We start from the raw sequence: 17616 nt of genomic DNA on the forward strand, positions 1-17616 counted from the left end.
ATACATCGCTATAGGCCAATGGTCTGAAATAATTCTTGGAAGTGCCATATATATTAGGTTACCCCAATGTCCCTCCCAATCGGTTGAGAACAAAAACCTGTCCAGCTTGGAGCATATTGGCCTCAACTGAATGTTGGACCAAGTGAAATTATTTAGGAGTGGAAGTTCTTTATGCTCAAAAGTATCAACAAAATGGTAGAATTTTCTCATACTAGTTGTCACTCTCTGTCTGGGGTTGTTTGTTTCCTTTGTAAACCACACTATGTTAAAATCCCCTCCCACACACCAAGGTCCTTCCCAGAGGCCCCTAATATCACGTAATTCCTCCCACAATTTCTTCCCCTACCTATAGTCATTGGGGCCATATACGTTTGTTAGTACCCAACTGTACCATCTTCCACCTGTCTAAACTTCAGGGAAACAGAATAATCACCTATTATCTCCTCCACACCAATTAGTATATATTCTTTCCACAGTGTTACAATCCCACCTGAGGATCCCCAAGATGGAGCGGCCACCCACTTTATCCCCTTCTCTCTCCAAACACTCCTTGCCCATCTGCAATTAAAATCCATTCTTTTAGACTCTTGGAGCATTACCACATCTGGGTTAAACTTCTTAATCGCATCTTTAATTGTTGCTCTCTTCCTAACATTGCCCAAGCCCCTTACATTCCAACTTAGGATTCTCATTTTAACTTCTCAAGCTCAACCCCAACTCCTCTAACATCTATTTAACTCATTTTTTTTTATCCCCTCTCACCTCGAACTTCTTGTCCCCCTTAATGTCTCTTTTCAACCTCTCGACTTCACTCAATTTTCTTTTCTTAATCTTACGATCCTCTTTTTTATGCAAATAGACTTTTAAATCATTTGGACTCTTCAGTTTGCACCCCAGCTTTTGCACAAATTCTGCATCTCACTCTTCATTGCCAGTTTCCTCCTTTAATGTTCCACTCTTCTCACTCCTATGGATCTTCTCATTCCTTTCCTTATTTCCTCCATCACTAGTCCTTTCTACCCCTTCTGTAGTCCCCCTTTGCAGTTTCTTCCTCTTCGCTTCACCCATTAATCCTTTAATGATTTCCCAAATCTTTGTCTCCCTACAACTTCTCTCCACCAATTCCTCCCCTTCCTTATCCCCATGTACCCTCATTGTGACTTTCTGTCCATGGGCCTCAGACACCAGGTTGAGAAAGGAATCTGGAACAAGGGACACATAGCACTCATTAGTATTAAAAACTAATTGATAGAGTTAACAGAAATACCTGAGGTCAACTGAGGGTGAAGATGTTCAAATGAGGATAATTGGTTGTCACTCCCTATTCAGAGAATTTAGAGCTCTTTGTCTCCTCGGGTTGGAATAAATTAATCCCCGTCACTTGGTCTACACAAAGACCTTTTTCTTGTACCCAATTGTTTACCTCTCTGTGATGTACTCTTGTTTAGTTCAAAGCAAACCCGAGCTAACTCCTCGTAATCTTGCAAGATACTAGAACATGGGAGGGGCACATCTAGTTTTGGAATCTTGCAACATACCGACTTTGGAAAGAGAGCATGTGATAGTAGTACTTCATCTGGTAATATTTTAGGCTCAGTTTGGAAAGAGTATAAATACAAATATGTACACTACAAATCAAAGTTCAAAGTATCGACACGTATCAGCCAATACAACCGATACGTATCGTTCTGGGACCCCTCCGATATGCCCCTATAGTGGGTGTATCGGGGGTTTGACCGGTTCAAGGGGTGGAGGAGCCCTAAACGGCCCCCCCGAACCAGTTTCAAAAAAAAAAGTAAAAAAATTAGTATCAATTCGCCTGATACCCTCCTACTGGCGTATCGGGCATATCGATATTTTGAACCTTGCTACAAATATATATAAAATATAAGGTCTTGCACTTTACAAATTTGTATTTGTACTCCCAAACTGAGCCTTAACAAAAACACACTAATGTAAATTAAGTTAATTTTATAAATAAAATTTTTATTTATGCAAATGATTAATACAATACTATTTCTTGTAATTTGAGTTCAATTACAAAAAATAAACTGCATAATAAATAAAAAATTAACTAATCACATTGTGATATGATCTACTTTTCATTGGTTTACATTACATGAAATATATGCCACTTGTATATAATGTCTCACTTTGTCATTGATTCACTGATTTTTTATTAATTTTATGGTGCAATTTCTGCACCTTAGATAGTTACCTTGTAAATTATATCATTAATCAATAATTTATAAAAAACATTTACAAGGTAAAATTTCATGGTAAGAACTTATAAGGTAATTAATATGATAAGATTAATAGGTAATAGACCAAGGATCGACTACAACAAATTCACCATTACACCACCCACTAGTTGAGATGGTCGTTGGATGTCAGCAGTCCAAAATTGAAGGGATGGGATCATACCTGCGGAACTGCAGCTCTCCGTGGTATGGTGTCAATGGAAAATTGCCTAGAAATAATCAGAAAGGCCTAAAAAACTAGTTGTTCACAAATAGACAACTCTAAAAATAATAAAAATAGTGTCAATTTGACTGATTTTGGCATTTCTGATAATGGGTATCCCTTGAATCACTGTACCACGCAACCAGTAATGGAGGGTCAGTTTTCTTTCACCCTTAATTTTATCAAGGCTCTGTTTAGGAGTACAAATACAAATATGTTATTTTGTGTTGTATTTGTGCTGTACAAATTTGTATTTATACCCTTCCAAACTGTGCCTAAATCTTAATCAATCGAGCAATTCTATCCATTTGGGTTCATTGTATTATGGACTTTACCATTACAAACATCTAAACCCTAGAGAATTTATGGTGACGATACTCTAACATTACTACTAATGGGAAGTGTTTTCTTTCTTTTTTTTTTTTTTTTGTTTGTTTTGTTTTGCTACAACAGATCAGATTTAAGCTTCAAGAGAATCAAGAACAGAAACGATGACATCAGGGGGAGAGTCAACCCAGGTATGAGATAACCCACCATCCCTAAAAGTAGCATCAAGGTTATGAGCTAATACTTTTTTTTTAACTCTTAACATGAAAGAAATACAAAGCATAAAAATCTGAAAACTTGGTTATTGCATCAGGGCATGAAATTAAAATAATCTTTTGATGCATCAAGGCATCTAAGGCCCCATTAGATTTTCACCGCTTGTCTCTGAAAACTAAGTTGAGAAATTAAGTTTATCTAACCGTGCTTCATAGAGCAACTATCAGATTTTCGTTGATTTTATTTGAAAATTTCTTTGATTCCTTTGCTTGTGGTTCCAATTAATCTTGTTTATAAGTATCAATCCCCAAGTTCAGTTGAGTTATGTCCCCCCATGCATTCACTATTCATGTTGTTTATTCATTAGGAACAATTTGCCAAATTGCCAAATACATCAGCTATTTCTCAAGAATAAGAAACAGGATTCCTGTTCCAGAACAGGAATTTTTTCAAGAACAGAAATATACAAAAACGATGCCAAACAGGGCCTAAATAGTCATGAAACAGTGGGCTATTGTTAAGATTAGAAAAAGGTCAAATACAATGTCTTGGTGCAAGGCCGGTCTAGATACAAGGTAAATCTGAAGCCTTGTGGAGCATCAGATCTCTCATCAAAGACGGCAAAAGATACAGTAGAGGAAATAAGGATGAACACCAAACACTCTCACACCAGAAGCTAATTTGTTGGCTGACTAATTTGCAAATATGGGACGCATTCGAGCCATCAGCAGAGATGACTCAATCGAAATTGCTTCGTCTGATATTTGGGGCTGGGCTACCCGGTGTCTAACTCTATCTTCCTTCCATGTACTAAAACAAAAGCTATGATCCATTGCTTTTCCTAATAAAAGTAAGGGTTATTTATTGAAACACCCCTATAGTTTTATGGATTTACTAAAATCCACTTTATAGTTGTTTTACTAAAACACCCCTTATAATTTGTAATCAGTTTATTTAATTGACCTTCTATTGGATGACAGTGGAAAATGATAACTTTAACCCTAATGTCCATTTGAATAAATTCAATGAAAATGAAAGTACCATTTTTGCCTCTAGTAAAATACAAGCAGCCACTCTATTTGGCTCTATTTGGTCAATTTTGTTTTTTGTATGAAAAAAAAGTATTAGGGGTACTTTTGGAATAAACAGCCATGGACCATGCCCTTGAACATTTTACACTCAATTTAGGTTATAATGTTGCTATTTTCATATGAAAAAACAAACACTTCTTAATAAAAGGTCGATTAAGTAAATTGGTTGCAAATTATAGAAGGTGTTTTAGAAAAATGAAAACTATAGGATAGGTTCAAGTAAATCCATAAAACTATAGGGGACGTTCTAGTAAATGACCCTAAAAATAAAAGCATGGAGACTTTTTGCTCATTTACTAAAATATCCCTATAGTTTCATGGATTGTTAAAACCTACCCCATAATTTGCATTTTATTAAATCAACCTTTCCATTAGACAGAATCAATAGAACATGACAATTTTAACAATAATTTCCATTTGAACAAATTTAATCAAAAGAAAAAAAAAATGGAAATTTCATTCTTGCCCTTAATAAAACACGGGCAACCACCCTGATCGGTTTTGTTCTTTGTTTTGAGATAAGTTACATTGTTATAGACAAAAAACCCAGATGTCATTGTTCTCCTTTCTTCATTCTACTAAAACTGAACAATATTTGATAAATCTGGAAGCCAAACACTGTTTCTTTCTAAAGTGCTAAAAATACTTTCAGAATAAATAATCATGGGTCTATGCCCTTAAACATTTTGCACAATTTAGGTTGTCATATGTCTATTCCTAAATGGCAATGCAAATGATTATTAACAGAAAGTTGATTAAGTAAATTGGTTACAAAATGAGGGAAGTTTAAGTAATATAAGGTAGACTTTAGTAAATCCGTGAAATCTTAAGGGATGTTTTAGTAAATGATCTTATTTCTTCTAAAATATGCACTTTTGAAACGATACATTGTTTGCTAAACTAAAATAAAAATATGATGTTCCTTAAATCACTCAGCTTTGTAGGAAGCACACTTATTAAATGTTTTCCTACCATTCAATTATAAGCATGGAATTCCATGGATATTAACTTCATTGAATATTGAATTTTTACCTAGCTAATGCACTTGGTGAACTTTTAATTTAATGATAGACCCTAATTTTGAAAACATTGACAGATTGCAAGTTTTATGGGCCCTAACCCATGTGTCAACCTTGGACCCAAGATTAAGCAATAATATAACTTTTGGTGAATGAGAACTCACAAGTTTTCATAGGTTCTATTACAGTTAGGGCTGAAAAAATGGGTAGGTTCTAACCAGAATTGAATGGAACAGACCTCAAATTGGCATTGAACCAACCATCCAATTTGTTATGGTGTAGGGTCTAGCTTCAAATTCTTGGAATCAACCTCCACCTAGGCTGGTTCTAGCATCTAGGGGTTTACCCTACCCAAACTGACCTGATGAACTAGATTGCAAGTTTTATGGGTTCTATTACAGTTAGGGCTGAAAAAATGGGTGGGTTCTAACCAGAATCGAATGGAACCGACCTCAAATTGGCATTGAACCAACCCTATCCAATTTGTTATAGTGTAGGGTCTAGCTCCAAATTCTTGGAATCAACCTCCACCTAGGCTGGTTCCAACGTCTAGGGGTTTACCCTACCCAAACTGATCTGATGAACTAGATTGCAAGTTTTATGGGTTCTATTACAGTTAGGGCTAACCAACCCAATCCAATCTGTTATAGTGTAGGGTCTAGCTCCAAATTCTTGGAATCAACCTCCACCTAGGCTGGTTCCAGTGCCTAGGGGTTTACCCTACCCAAACTAACCTGATGAACTAGATTGCAAGTTTTATGGGCCCTAGACCCATGTGTCAACATTGGACCCAAGATTAAGCAATAATATAACTTTCGGTGAATGAGAACTCAGAAGTTTTCATAGGTTCTATTACAGTTAGGGCTGAAAAAATGGGTAGGTTCTGCCCAGAATTGAATGGAACCGACCTCAAATCAGCATTGAACCAACCCTATCCAATCTGTTATAGTGTAGGGTCCATCTCCAAATTCTTGGAATCAACCTCAATCTAGGTTGGTTCCAGCATCTAGGGGTTTACCCTACCTACCCAAACTGACCTGATGAACCAGCCTTGGAACCAAACTTGCCTTGAATAAACTCCAAAATACATTTTAGGATGTAAAGATTTTGTAAAGAGACTGGGCCGAATGGGCCCTAACAGCCTCTTATGTGATATCTTTGTTTTTATTTTTTATTTTGTTGATGGGCCTCTCTTAATGGGCCTGTTATTTATTCATGTTTTATTTTCTTTATGTAATTGCCAAGCTGGCCGCCCACTTAAGGGCATACTTGTCATCATTATTTTTTTTGGAAATTAATAAATAGGGTTAGGGTAGAAGGGTGGATCATTCAACTCCTTCTTCTCTTACCTCTTCTATTCGACATACATATCTCTTGCACCATTGTTCAGCTCTTATTTGTTCTGTTTCTCACTATTTTAAATCTGATATTAGAGGACTGATTTACATCTTGGTATCAGAGCGGGTTCAGTTCCTCTTTCTTCTTTTTCTTCGTTCCTGTACACTCTAAAATCAAGAGAGTGTATGGAGAGATAAGTTCTCTATAGTATAGAGAATCACTTGCCTAGTTGGTAGAGGGTTTGGAGAGTTTAGTTCTGGCCAGATTTTGCCAAGAAGTGATGCTGTTTTGCTGCTACCCAAAACCCTAGCTGACTGGAGATTTTCAAGTTACCAAGAAAGGTGAAGCTTGGGTGTGGCGCTCTGTGCTTGGAAGGTGTCTGGTGATTGCTAGAGGAGGGCGGTTCAGATTTGGAAGAGTTTGGGTTACTCTGGTAGGTGCGGCAGTGTCTTCTCTCTCCCGTCCATCTGCTGGACGGAGCAAAACCCTAGGTTTTGCGGAAGAGTTTGCTAAGAAGTGATGTTGTTCTTTGATTTTCGTTTGATTAATGGAGACATATGGAAGCGAGTTCAAGCAGATGCCAGCTTCTGGACCTACCATAGTAGATTCTGTTTTGACGGGTGTGACCACAATTAAGCTAGATGGGACAAACTATCATGCCTGGGCACAGTCTATAAAAATTTATGTTTGTAGTAGAGGAAAACTCGGGTATCTTACAGGCAGTAAGGTGAAACCCGAAGAAACAGATCCTGAATTTGAGAGATGGATGCAAGAGAACTATACCATTATAGGATGGTTAGTTAACTCTATGCAACCTCATATAAGCCAACACTATCTCTGGATGTCTACTGCTAAGGAGATATGGGACAGTGTAATTGAGACTTATTCACAGAAATTGAATGCTGCCCAAGCATATAAATTGAAAAGTGATGTGAAGAACTTGAAACAAGGGGAGAAGAGTGTAGCAATCTACTACTCTATGCTAAAATCCATATGGCAGGAAATTGATGTTATGGAAACTGTGGTATGGGAGAGCAAAAAGGATGCTGAAATGTACAGAAAACTGGTGGAGAGAAATAGGGTGTTCGAGTTTCTCGCTGGACTCAACCCTGAGTTTGAAATTATCAGACATAATATTTTGGCCAGAGATGAGGTTACCCTATCACAGGCATACGCCATGATAAGTAGTGAGGATAGTAGACGATAGGTTCAGTTATAGAATCCACCTACAGAACACCTTGTACATGCGGGAATGAAATCTAAGGGGCCTACTGAACAAGGGGAGCAGGTGTGTGAATATTGCAAGAAACCACAGCATACCAAGGATACCTACTGGAAACTTCATCCTGGACTACTCCCTGAGAGGTTCAAGAACAATCCTAAGAAGGGCAATCAAGTGGGAAAACCCAAGACTGCTAATGTTGCTATAGTACCTGAAGGGGGAAGGAGAGTGAGGAAAAATTAACCATTGAGTAGTTGGCCGCAATGAAATTAGACTTTGAGAAGTATGGGAGGCTCCTAAATCACTTGGAAGCTACAGTTTCTTCTGCCCTCCCGTCCAACAGTGCATCCTCTTCATCAGCTTTTGCTCACTCAGGTACATATGCCTCAGCACATCATGCTTTAGTCTCAGGTAATCATAACATCCATTGGAATATAGATTCCAGTGCATCAGACCATATGACCAGCCTATCTAACCTTTTTTGTGCTACTTGAAAGGTACTCCAGGGAAGGGTATTCTATTTGCTAAGCATGGTCACATGAAGCTGGAGGCCTTTACTGATGCAGATTGGGCAGGATGTGTGGATGACAGGAGGTCCACCTCAGGTTATTGTGCTCTGGTGGCAGGAAATATTGTGTCTTGGAGAAGTAAGAAACAATCAGTGGTTGCTAGATCATCAACTGAAGCAGAATACAGGGCTATGGCTCATGGTGTATCAGAACTACTATGGCTACGATCTCTCCTAGAGGAATTGGGGGTGGACTATGAGAAACCAATGATGCTCTATTGTGACAATCAAGCTGCTATCAACATTGCACATAATCCTGTTCAACATGACAGAACTAAGCACATTGAGGTTGATAGGCATTTCATAAGGGAAAGAGTCTCTTCAAGGGATGTTTGTTTGCCATTTATCACATCAGAAGAGCAACTAGCAGATGTCTTGACCAAGGGAGTTCCAAAAGGGAAGCTGACACACTATATAAGCAAGCTGGGCATGATTGACATCTATGCTCAGCTTGAGGGGGAGTGTAAAGAGACTGGGCCGAATGGGCCCTAATAGCCTCTTATGTGATATCTTTGTTTTTATTTTTTATTTTATGTTGATGGGCCTCTCTTAATGGGCTTGTTATTTATTCATGTTTTATTTTCTTTATGTAACCGCCAAGTTGGCTGCCCACTCAAGGGCATATTTGTCATCATTATTTTTTTTTTGGAAATTAATAAATAGGGTTAGGGTAGAAGGGTGGATCATTCAACTCCTTCTCTTACCTCTTCTATTCGACATACACATCTCTTGCACCATTATTCAGCTCTTATTTGTTCTGTTTCTCACTGTTTTAAATATGATATTAGAGGACTGATTTACATCTGATTTGAACCCAAGCACTCATGGTTACAAAGACCATGGTCTCACTTTACCATTGAGTTACTTAAGTGATTTGATCACTTGTTTTCATTTTAATATTTGAATGGGTATAATAAGTAATGTAAAAGGTAATATTTACAAATTTAAATTATAATGACAAGTTTTGAACCATATATTAATATATTATGATAATCTACATATTAAATTACTCAATTTGATCAACAAAAATAATGTAAGTTTTAAACTATATATTATATTTATTGAAATCATGTTTTTAAAGAATTCATCAAAAAAAAATTATGTTTTTAAAGAACATGTTTGATGTTTCTTTTCTTTTGAAGGGGAGAGTAAATAAAAAACAGGTTCCACAAGTAGACCTTGAAACTGACATTTGAACCTCCAAGGTTAGAACTGACCCTGGAAGTGACTTTCATGGGGTAGGTTCCAATTCTAAAAACCTGGAACCGGTCCCTACAGGGTAGGTTTCAGATTCTTCAATGAAACCAAACCGAAGAGACTCATGCTCACCCCTAATTACAGCGGTTGGGATTATCCATACAAAACTGGTTTAAGGCTTGGAAGAGAAAGTATATGCTCAATATGAATCTACAATCTTAAGCTAAAAAAAATAAAATAAATAAAAAAAAAACGTTAAGAAGAAAGAATTTATTGTATGCTTCATACAACAAGTGAATAAAGCAACAGACATTTAGAACAAAGGTATTTATATTGAAAGCAACAGCATTTCTAAGCAGCCATGCAATTGTATTACATGTGCTCTGTTTCATTGAGACCGAATGATATTGGTATTACAGTGGTACTAAATAATCAGAACCCAATCGTTTGAGCAAAATAATTACATGAAAAATCAGAGGAGACAATTCTGAAATGACCATTTTTCCTATATATGCTAGTAAAAAGGAATTGAATTATGAGAGAAGTAACTTGCCTTGCACTGGAGAGGAATTTACATCTTATTATCATATAGTGTGAGGATGATGGGATGGATAATGATACTTCAAATATATACATGCTTTATATGAGAGATCTTACGCCACTCTGGACCTCGCATCTTGCATTGTTTCTGTAACTGGGGACATCTTTTTATTGCTAATGAATCAAGTGATTTGAGATGTTTTATTGCTGCTGGCAGATTCCTCAGATTTGGAATATCCTCAAGTTCGAGGGCTCGAAGTGATACCAATCTGTCAATCCACTCTGGCAAACATCCCAGTTTAGGGCAATCCCAAATCTCCAAACGTTCAAGTTTGGTGAGGTCCTTCATGCTCTCTGGTAAGCATTCCATCTCAGGTTCTTCATAAACATGTAACTCCTCAAGAGCTGTGAGACATCGTAGTGCCCCACCCAACAATGTAAAACACCTTGGAATATACAAACGACAGAGAGAGCTCAAGCTCGTAATTGAATCTTCAGGTATGCAATTTAGATTGGAGCATCTTGTGATATCAAATTGCTTAAGAGAAGCAAGATGTCCCAACTGCAAACTTCTTAACTTGGGACAATATTTGATGGACAGAGATTGAAGGCAAGGCAATATTACTTGTTGTTGTCGATTTCCTCCTTGATCATCAACCTCAAAACCCAACAACGACAATTCTTCCAAATTGCACATAGAGGATACTTCAAGCTTGATCAATGATGGAAATATGACTGCATCTACCATGGCCGCTGCATCATCGTCATCATCAGGATAGAATAATTCATTGCCTATGTATCGTACCCCATCCATCTTTACAATGGAAAGCTCCTTGAGGTCAGGCAGTTGCCCCAGAGGGGGGAGACATTCCCACTTAAGGCATCTACTTAATGATATTTTGACAAGCCTGCAATAGGAACAACCCTTCATCATCCAAGGTGGAATTTGTATTCCTGGATATCCTTCCATTGATAATTCTTTCAGATTTGGGTGTGGTTGTAGACGATTTATCACATCCTCCACCACCTTTTGTTTCAAACTAAAATATCCCCAGCATAATTCTAACCTACATAGGTTTGGCTTGTTCTTCAAGTTGGCTCTCACTGCATCAACTGCATTACTTACATTCTCTAAGCTTTCAATCCTAATTTGTCCTCGGAGGCTATTGAGGTCTTGTAGCTCTGTTAAGGTCCTACCATCCTCCTTACCAGCAATAAACTTTGTCAGAGTCTGTAGCCCAGCTAATTGCCCCACCCTTAATGGCATCTCACTCACCATAGAGCAACCATCGAATTCAAGATGCCTGAGGTTAATCATCTTTCTCAAGTCTTGAGGCAGTTCTACAAGGTATCTAACATGTAAGAGCTTCAAGGTTTGCAAATTTAGGAGGGAAGTAAAGGATGTTGGAAGTTTGGTAATAAGAGTGTCAGAGAGGTCTAAATACCGTAGATGCTTAAGCTTTCTGATGGAAATTGGCAACTTTTTAATGCTTGTACCATGTAAATCGAGCACACGTAATCCTTTGAATCTTAAGGACAAGTTATGAGGAACATCCACGGTATCCAACCTGTATGGGTGCAATATAAGGAATGTTCGTAGACTCTCTGCTTTGTGAAGAGGTGTGAAAACTTCTGCAACCTTCTTCCTATCACCAACTACTGATACATGACGAACCCTTCTATGAATACTTTCTATCCAATTTTCATTATCAACATTCATACATTCCATCCTTCCAACAGATTGAGCAAGATTGTGCACCAAGTTGTGCATCTTAAATCTTAAAATCTTACCATACTCGTCTCTTACTATATCTTGGAAGAAACACCTCATTAGCAAGTGATTGAAATATTCATTCCCAATATCCTCCAGCTCTATACCTCTCCCACATGATTCATGAATAAAGCTTTGTGCAATCCACAACTGAATTAGAACATCCTTTTTAATTTCATAGCCTTTAGGAAAAATTGTGCAATATGCAAAACACTGCTTAATGGATGATGGAAGATGGTTGTAACTCGACTTCAAGGCAGGTAAGATTTCACTTTCATCCTCCGGGAAATTGCTATCATATAAAACAGATAACCATGTCCTTTCATCTCTATCAAACGACCTCAGTAAACCTCCTAGAGCTTTTGCAGCTAATGGTAGGCCTCCACACTTCTTCACAATCTTCTTTCCTATAGCAACCAGGTTTGGATTAGTCTCTTCTTCTCCCCCCCTAAAAGCTCTTTCCCTGAATAAAGACCAACAGACATCATCAGACAGACCACTCAAAGCGTATGGGACCATTGTTCCCATTATCTCTGCCACTTTGTAACTACGAGTAGTTACTAGAATTTTGCTTCCTCTTGATCCACACATAAAATATTTTCTCAACTCGTCCCATTTCTCCTCATCCTCATTCCATACATCGTCTAGAATGAGTAAAAATAGCTTTCCCCGCAATACCTCTTGCAAGCGAAGCTGCAACTGATCCATGTCTGAGATATCACATTTATTACCAGTTGTAGCAGATTCTATAATTGATCTAGCAAGCCTTTTCACATCAAAATCATCAGAAACACAAACCCACATTTGTAGGTTAAAACACCTTGCTACTCCTTCATCTCGGTATGCCAACTGAGCAATTGTTGTCTTACCCAGCCCCCCCATGCCGACAATGGGGATGACTGAAATTTCATCTTTATCATCACTGCTGATTAACATTTTTACAATATTTTCTCTATCTGCTTCTCTTCCATAAACTTTTGAATCGATTAATATATAGGAATCAGTGGGTGTTCTTTCCACTCGACGTCTTGGACTCACTACATACATTTTGAAGTTAAAATTTTCTGTATATTTAGCAATCACATCTAACCTCCTCATAACTTCTTTAATTTTATGACCAATCTTGAAGCGAAACACTAATTTTGAAAGGGAAGAAAATTGTCTTACCTTTTTCATCATGCCCTTGTCCTCTTTCCAACGCAGAGCCCTTACCAATAACTCATCCAACACATCATCTGCATCACAAGCCGCATCTCCAAGACTTTTGAGCCAATCCTTTACTGCTTCTTCGTGACTTTGCCTCTCCTCTGCATCATGAATCACGGTTTGGATCAGTGATAACGTGGAATAAAGCATTTCCAGTTCACTTATTGGGACACCCTCTCTTAATGCAAACTCCTGGAAGATTAGCGAGCTCAAGTTCCATAATATCATCTTCACAGTAGAAGAAACAGAAGCAGAAAGAATTACTTCTGTCATCTGAACGTCCAGAAATCAAGTGTGATTGATAGTAGAACAAATATAAAAGCAGAAATTATCTTTGATACCGAAGATACTGCGACTGCGAGAAAAGTCAAACACGGGTAGAATGATAACAACCAATCACAAATCAAACGCATCTGCTTATAAAAAAGGGTAAAATACAAAATTATCCCCTGAAATTTCTAACAATCATAAAAACCTCCTTTATAGTTTCATTTTATCTAAAACCTACTCTCTATTTTGAAAACTTCAACAAATACCTCCCTTCTGCCAATGACCAAGACAGAAAACATTAAAGAGGTGATCATTTCTTTCAAAATACATATTTTACCCTTTTACAAATTAACGTGCATCTATTAAAATAGCCCTGTCTCGAACACACTTCATCTTCTTCCTCAAACAGCGATAGATAGACCTCTCCATCAAGGCCACATCGAAGGGTTGACTTTCAAGGTGAGAACACTCTCTCCCTAGATCTAATAAACCAAAATTTCTAACACAAGCACATATAGAGTTCTATAATCCATACTTTAACATCCTAAGACCTTAAAACTAACCCTAAAGGGGGGAACCGTGGATATTTGACTGCTTATTTTCTGTTGTTTCTATGTTTTTTTTTTCTTTTGTCTATAGCTATAGACCTGAGAACAAGCAAACATTATTTCATAGGACCTAGAACTTTTTTCTTGAGGTCATCCTTCTAACACTAAGAACAAAAATAAAAAACCCTAAAAAGATTGAAGACCCTCTGCTATGATCCATTGGTCTCACATTGATAGTATGGGATGCTGTTGTGGGGTGTATATGTGTCTGAGTTCCCTCCCTTTAACAGCTAGCTTTTAGGGGTGAGTTCTCCTAAGGCACATAACAAATGGCATCAGAGCCTACACTATACCTCTTAGTTGCAATCGTATGGCGCAGGTGGTGATGTTGGTATTGCAGTGTTCAGTTGGGACTAGGTGGACTAGTGCAAAGCTAGCCTGCGTGAGTGTCGGGACTACAGAGTGTGGTGGAATGTTACGATCCATTGGTCTCACATCGGTAGTATGGGATGCTATTGTGGGGTGTATATGTGTCTGGGTTCCCTCCCTCTAATAGCTAGCTTTTAGGGGTTAGTTCTCCTAAGGCACATAACACCATCAGATGAAATGCCTTCCTATCGAAGGCTTATCAAAGAAGGATTTCAATGAGTAGACTTCCAGGGTTCTCCTTTTCCGACTAAAATATGCAATAGATGGAACTTTATGTGGCTTCGGTTACAGTCTTGTAGAGGCGTAGAATAGAAATCTTTGTGTAAAAAACACTGCACTCTTGCAAGAAAAAACGAACACAAATTTGAGGAGGAACTATTATTTGAATATTTCACTTTTAAAAGATGACGGCTCTGATGTATGGTCTTAAATGTTGGTGAAACATGATATTTTTGGAATCTCGGTTTCAGACATTGTGACCGATGTATGGCTTTGATGGAGAGGTTTATCTATGCAATCGGGGGAGTGCACCACCATTCTGCTGCTATGCATCCTAAGGAAGAAGATGAATAGTATTCAAGCAGATTATGGAGTTGTTGAAACATGGCTATTTTAATAGATGCACATTAATTCGTAAAAGGGTAAAATAGGCATTTTGAAAAAATATCATCTCTTTAATGTTTTCCATCTTGGTCATTGAAAGAAGGGAGGTATTTATTGAATTTTTCAAAAATAGAGATGAGGTTTTTGCTAAAGTAAAACTATAGGGGAGGTTTTTGTATTTTATCCTAAAAAAATCAAACGCATTTGGAACTACATGTGGGTAATAGAATAGAAGTCTTCTCCACAGAACCCCGACACTTTGTCTTTTGTAGGAGGCGGATTCCCATAGGCCGTAGTCGTGTCCATATCTGAAATAGTTATTGAAATGATGCACATAATTAAATTATGGGAAAATTACTACCACTTTGGTCACTGAACTTTAAAATGCGATAATTCAATACTTGAACTTTTAAAACATGACAATACAATACCTATTCTTAATTATCCGTTAACCAACCGTTAAGTGGCATTTGAAAAAAACATAAATGTCCTTCAAATGTCATCTAATTTTCTTTATCAACCATCCAAACATTGACAAAAAATTAACAGTCTCAGATCCTTGTCTTTTCTATTCAAGAAAGTTGGTGTCACTAGAATGCCCACTCAAACATGACCCCAACTTTCTTGAATGGAAAAGACAACAATTTGGGACTGTTAATTTTTTGCCAACATTTAAATGGTTGATAACACTTGATGGGTATTTGTGTCTTTTTCAAATGCTACTTAACAGCTGGTTAATAGCTAGTTAACGGCAGGTACTGGATTTTCACGTTTTAAAAGTTTGGGTACTAAATTGTCACGTTTTAATGTTTGAGGACCAAAATGGCACTACGCCCAAAGTATAGGGTACTAATCGGGAATTTTCCCTTAAATCGTTAAAACCTCCACCTAAGGCTATGTTTGGTTTGAAGGAAAAAGTAGGGAAAGGAAAGCTTGTATAGGTTTCCCTACTTTTTCCTTCAAACCAAGCACAAGCTTAATAAATTGTAAAGGTAGGGAAACTGAACTATAATTCTCCCTTAATAAATTGTTAAAACCTCCACCTAAGGCTATGTTTGGTTTGAAGGAAAAGATAGGGAAACTTAACTCATACAAGGTTTGTAAAGGTTTCCCTACCTTTTCTTTCCTTTCCCTACTTTTTCCTTGAAACCAAACACAATGTAAGTGCTTAACCAAAACTGAAACTTTTCTCAAGTTTGACAATTTACAATCCTTTAACAAGAGGCACTGAGATGCCCAAAATATACATTAGTTAGTCAAAATGTTTATTTTTTAAAATTGTTATTCATATCAATTGCTATTCCAAACCCTTTTCATCAATTTTTAAATTAAAATTTATTTATTTTTCAAATTTACCCTTTATATCAATGGTTGGAAGGTAGAATTACCTCTTTGAATTCTCTTCTTTTGTTGTTCACAAAGTTTTTATTGTTTTGTCTATACAAACCAACTTCAATAGTAATTGTATGGGTATTTAGGACATTTTTATGCCTCTTGTTAGACTGAAGGATTTTAAAAGAAGGGGTCTATTTGCAACTGTATCAAAAAGTTGAAGAGAAATAATTGTGCTTACTAAACTTCAAGGGAGGTTTTAGAAATTTACTCAATATGGATTCTTGTGGCTAATAAAATATATTAGTTGTTTCGGGAATTAATAATGATAATATTCACTTACCCATTTACCCATTGAAGGAGTATTAAAAAAAAAAACTGCAATCTGCTATACCCGTTGGTATAGCCTTGGGCTACAAAACTAGAATCACGGCCCTTGGATGTATTTCTATGACCCCAACTTGAATTAGATGTGTGACCTTGACGGGTTGTCAAAGCCCTCAAAATTAATGCTGGTCCCACCTTACAATAAATTTGTAGTAAAAATGATACCAGGTCAAATCCCACAGGAAGCTAGTAATTTCTCAGTCGAATGCGCAATTTAAAGAATGGGAAATTCGAATGATTAAATTTCTAAAATAACAATTAACGCAAAATAGCAAATAACAATTAACAATGAAAATTTAGTCTTATCGAATTCTGATCTAAGGGTTCGGATTGAGTCAATTGGTCATCGATCATAGTAAACTTCAGTAGTCTTGCAATTCAAGTATTTAACTTTAGGATTTATTAGGATAGCCATAACAAACCTCGTGTTTTCCTGGATTAGTTGACCAAACCCAGCATTCGATCAACACTTATCATTAACCGACTAGGCACGATAGCGTTCCATATCAATTAATGATAGCAATAACCTTTGTGAAAACAGTTAAACCAAAATAATAATAGTTGAGATAGCTGTAATTATCGAATCTTGTTCTGTTGATTCCCCTTAGGTTAAAGCATGCCAATACATTGGTCAAAAGCTGTCACGAACAATTGACCCAAAAAGATAATAACCTAATTGCTACTTGTACCACTATTCGTGATAATTACGGATCATCGAACCATGGATAGCAGTAGGAAGATCAACATTAATTAATTTGTCAGACTAATTAACATTAACATCCATAAGAACATGCACAAGAATCAACAAATACTTGAATTAAAAGCAAGAATTTAAATTAAACACAGAACCTCACAATGACACAATTGAATCGAAAATCCCCCTTGAATCAGAAAAGAAAAGCTTAGCCGCTCATGGTTGTCAACTCCCTCTTGCTTTGCTTTCCAGATGGATGGACTGATCTTCAGAATTGATTGGGTCCTTGATTGATTGATTAATGCCTAAAGCTGGTCCCCCCCCCCCTTTATATAGCTTTAGGAGGAGGGGCTCTCTCCAACTCCTCTTAGGAGATTATCCTCAAAAATAGAAAG

General features: G+C 37.2%; 1 protein-coding gene across 2 annotated transcripts; it reads right to left on the reverse strand.

Moving 5' to 3' along the window:
* Positions 1-9753: 9753 nt before the first annotated feature.
* Positions 9754-13325, reverse strand: LOC148872289 (putative disease resistance protein RGA3). 2 transcript variants are annotated; one of them, XM_088968251.1, is made up of 2 exons: positions 12920-13059; positions 9754-12789 (listed from the first exon to the last, which is right to left on the reverse strand). In XM_088968251.1, the coding sequence occupies exon 2, from the start codon at positions 12686-12688 to the stop codon at positions 10064-10066; it is 2625 nt and encodes an 874-aa protein (XP_088824377.1). In that variant the 5' UTR covers positions 12689-12789; positions 12920-13059; the 3' UTR covers positions 9754-10063. The 2 variants fall into 2 exon arrangements, with proteins under 2 accessions (XP_088824377.1, XP_088824376.1); XM_088968250.1 differs by having other exon boundaries at positions 9754-13325.
* Between the last annotated feature and the right edge of the window lie 4291 nt (positions 13326-17616).

This window comes from Nelumbo lutea, chromosome 2 (genome assembly GCF_056320005.1).
Source record: "Nelumbo lutea isolate HS-2025 chromosome 2, American lotus-T2T, whole genome shotgun sequence".
Lineage (NCBI taxonomy): Eukaryota > Viridiplantae > Streptophyta > Magnoliopsida > Proteales > Nelumbonaceae > Nelumbo > Nelumbo lutea.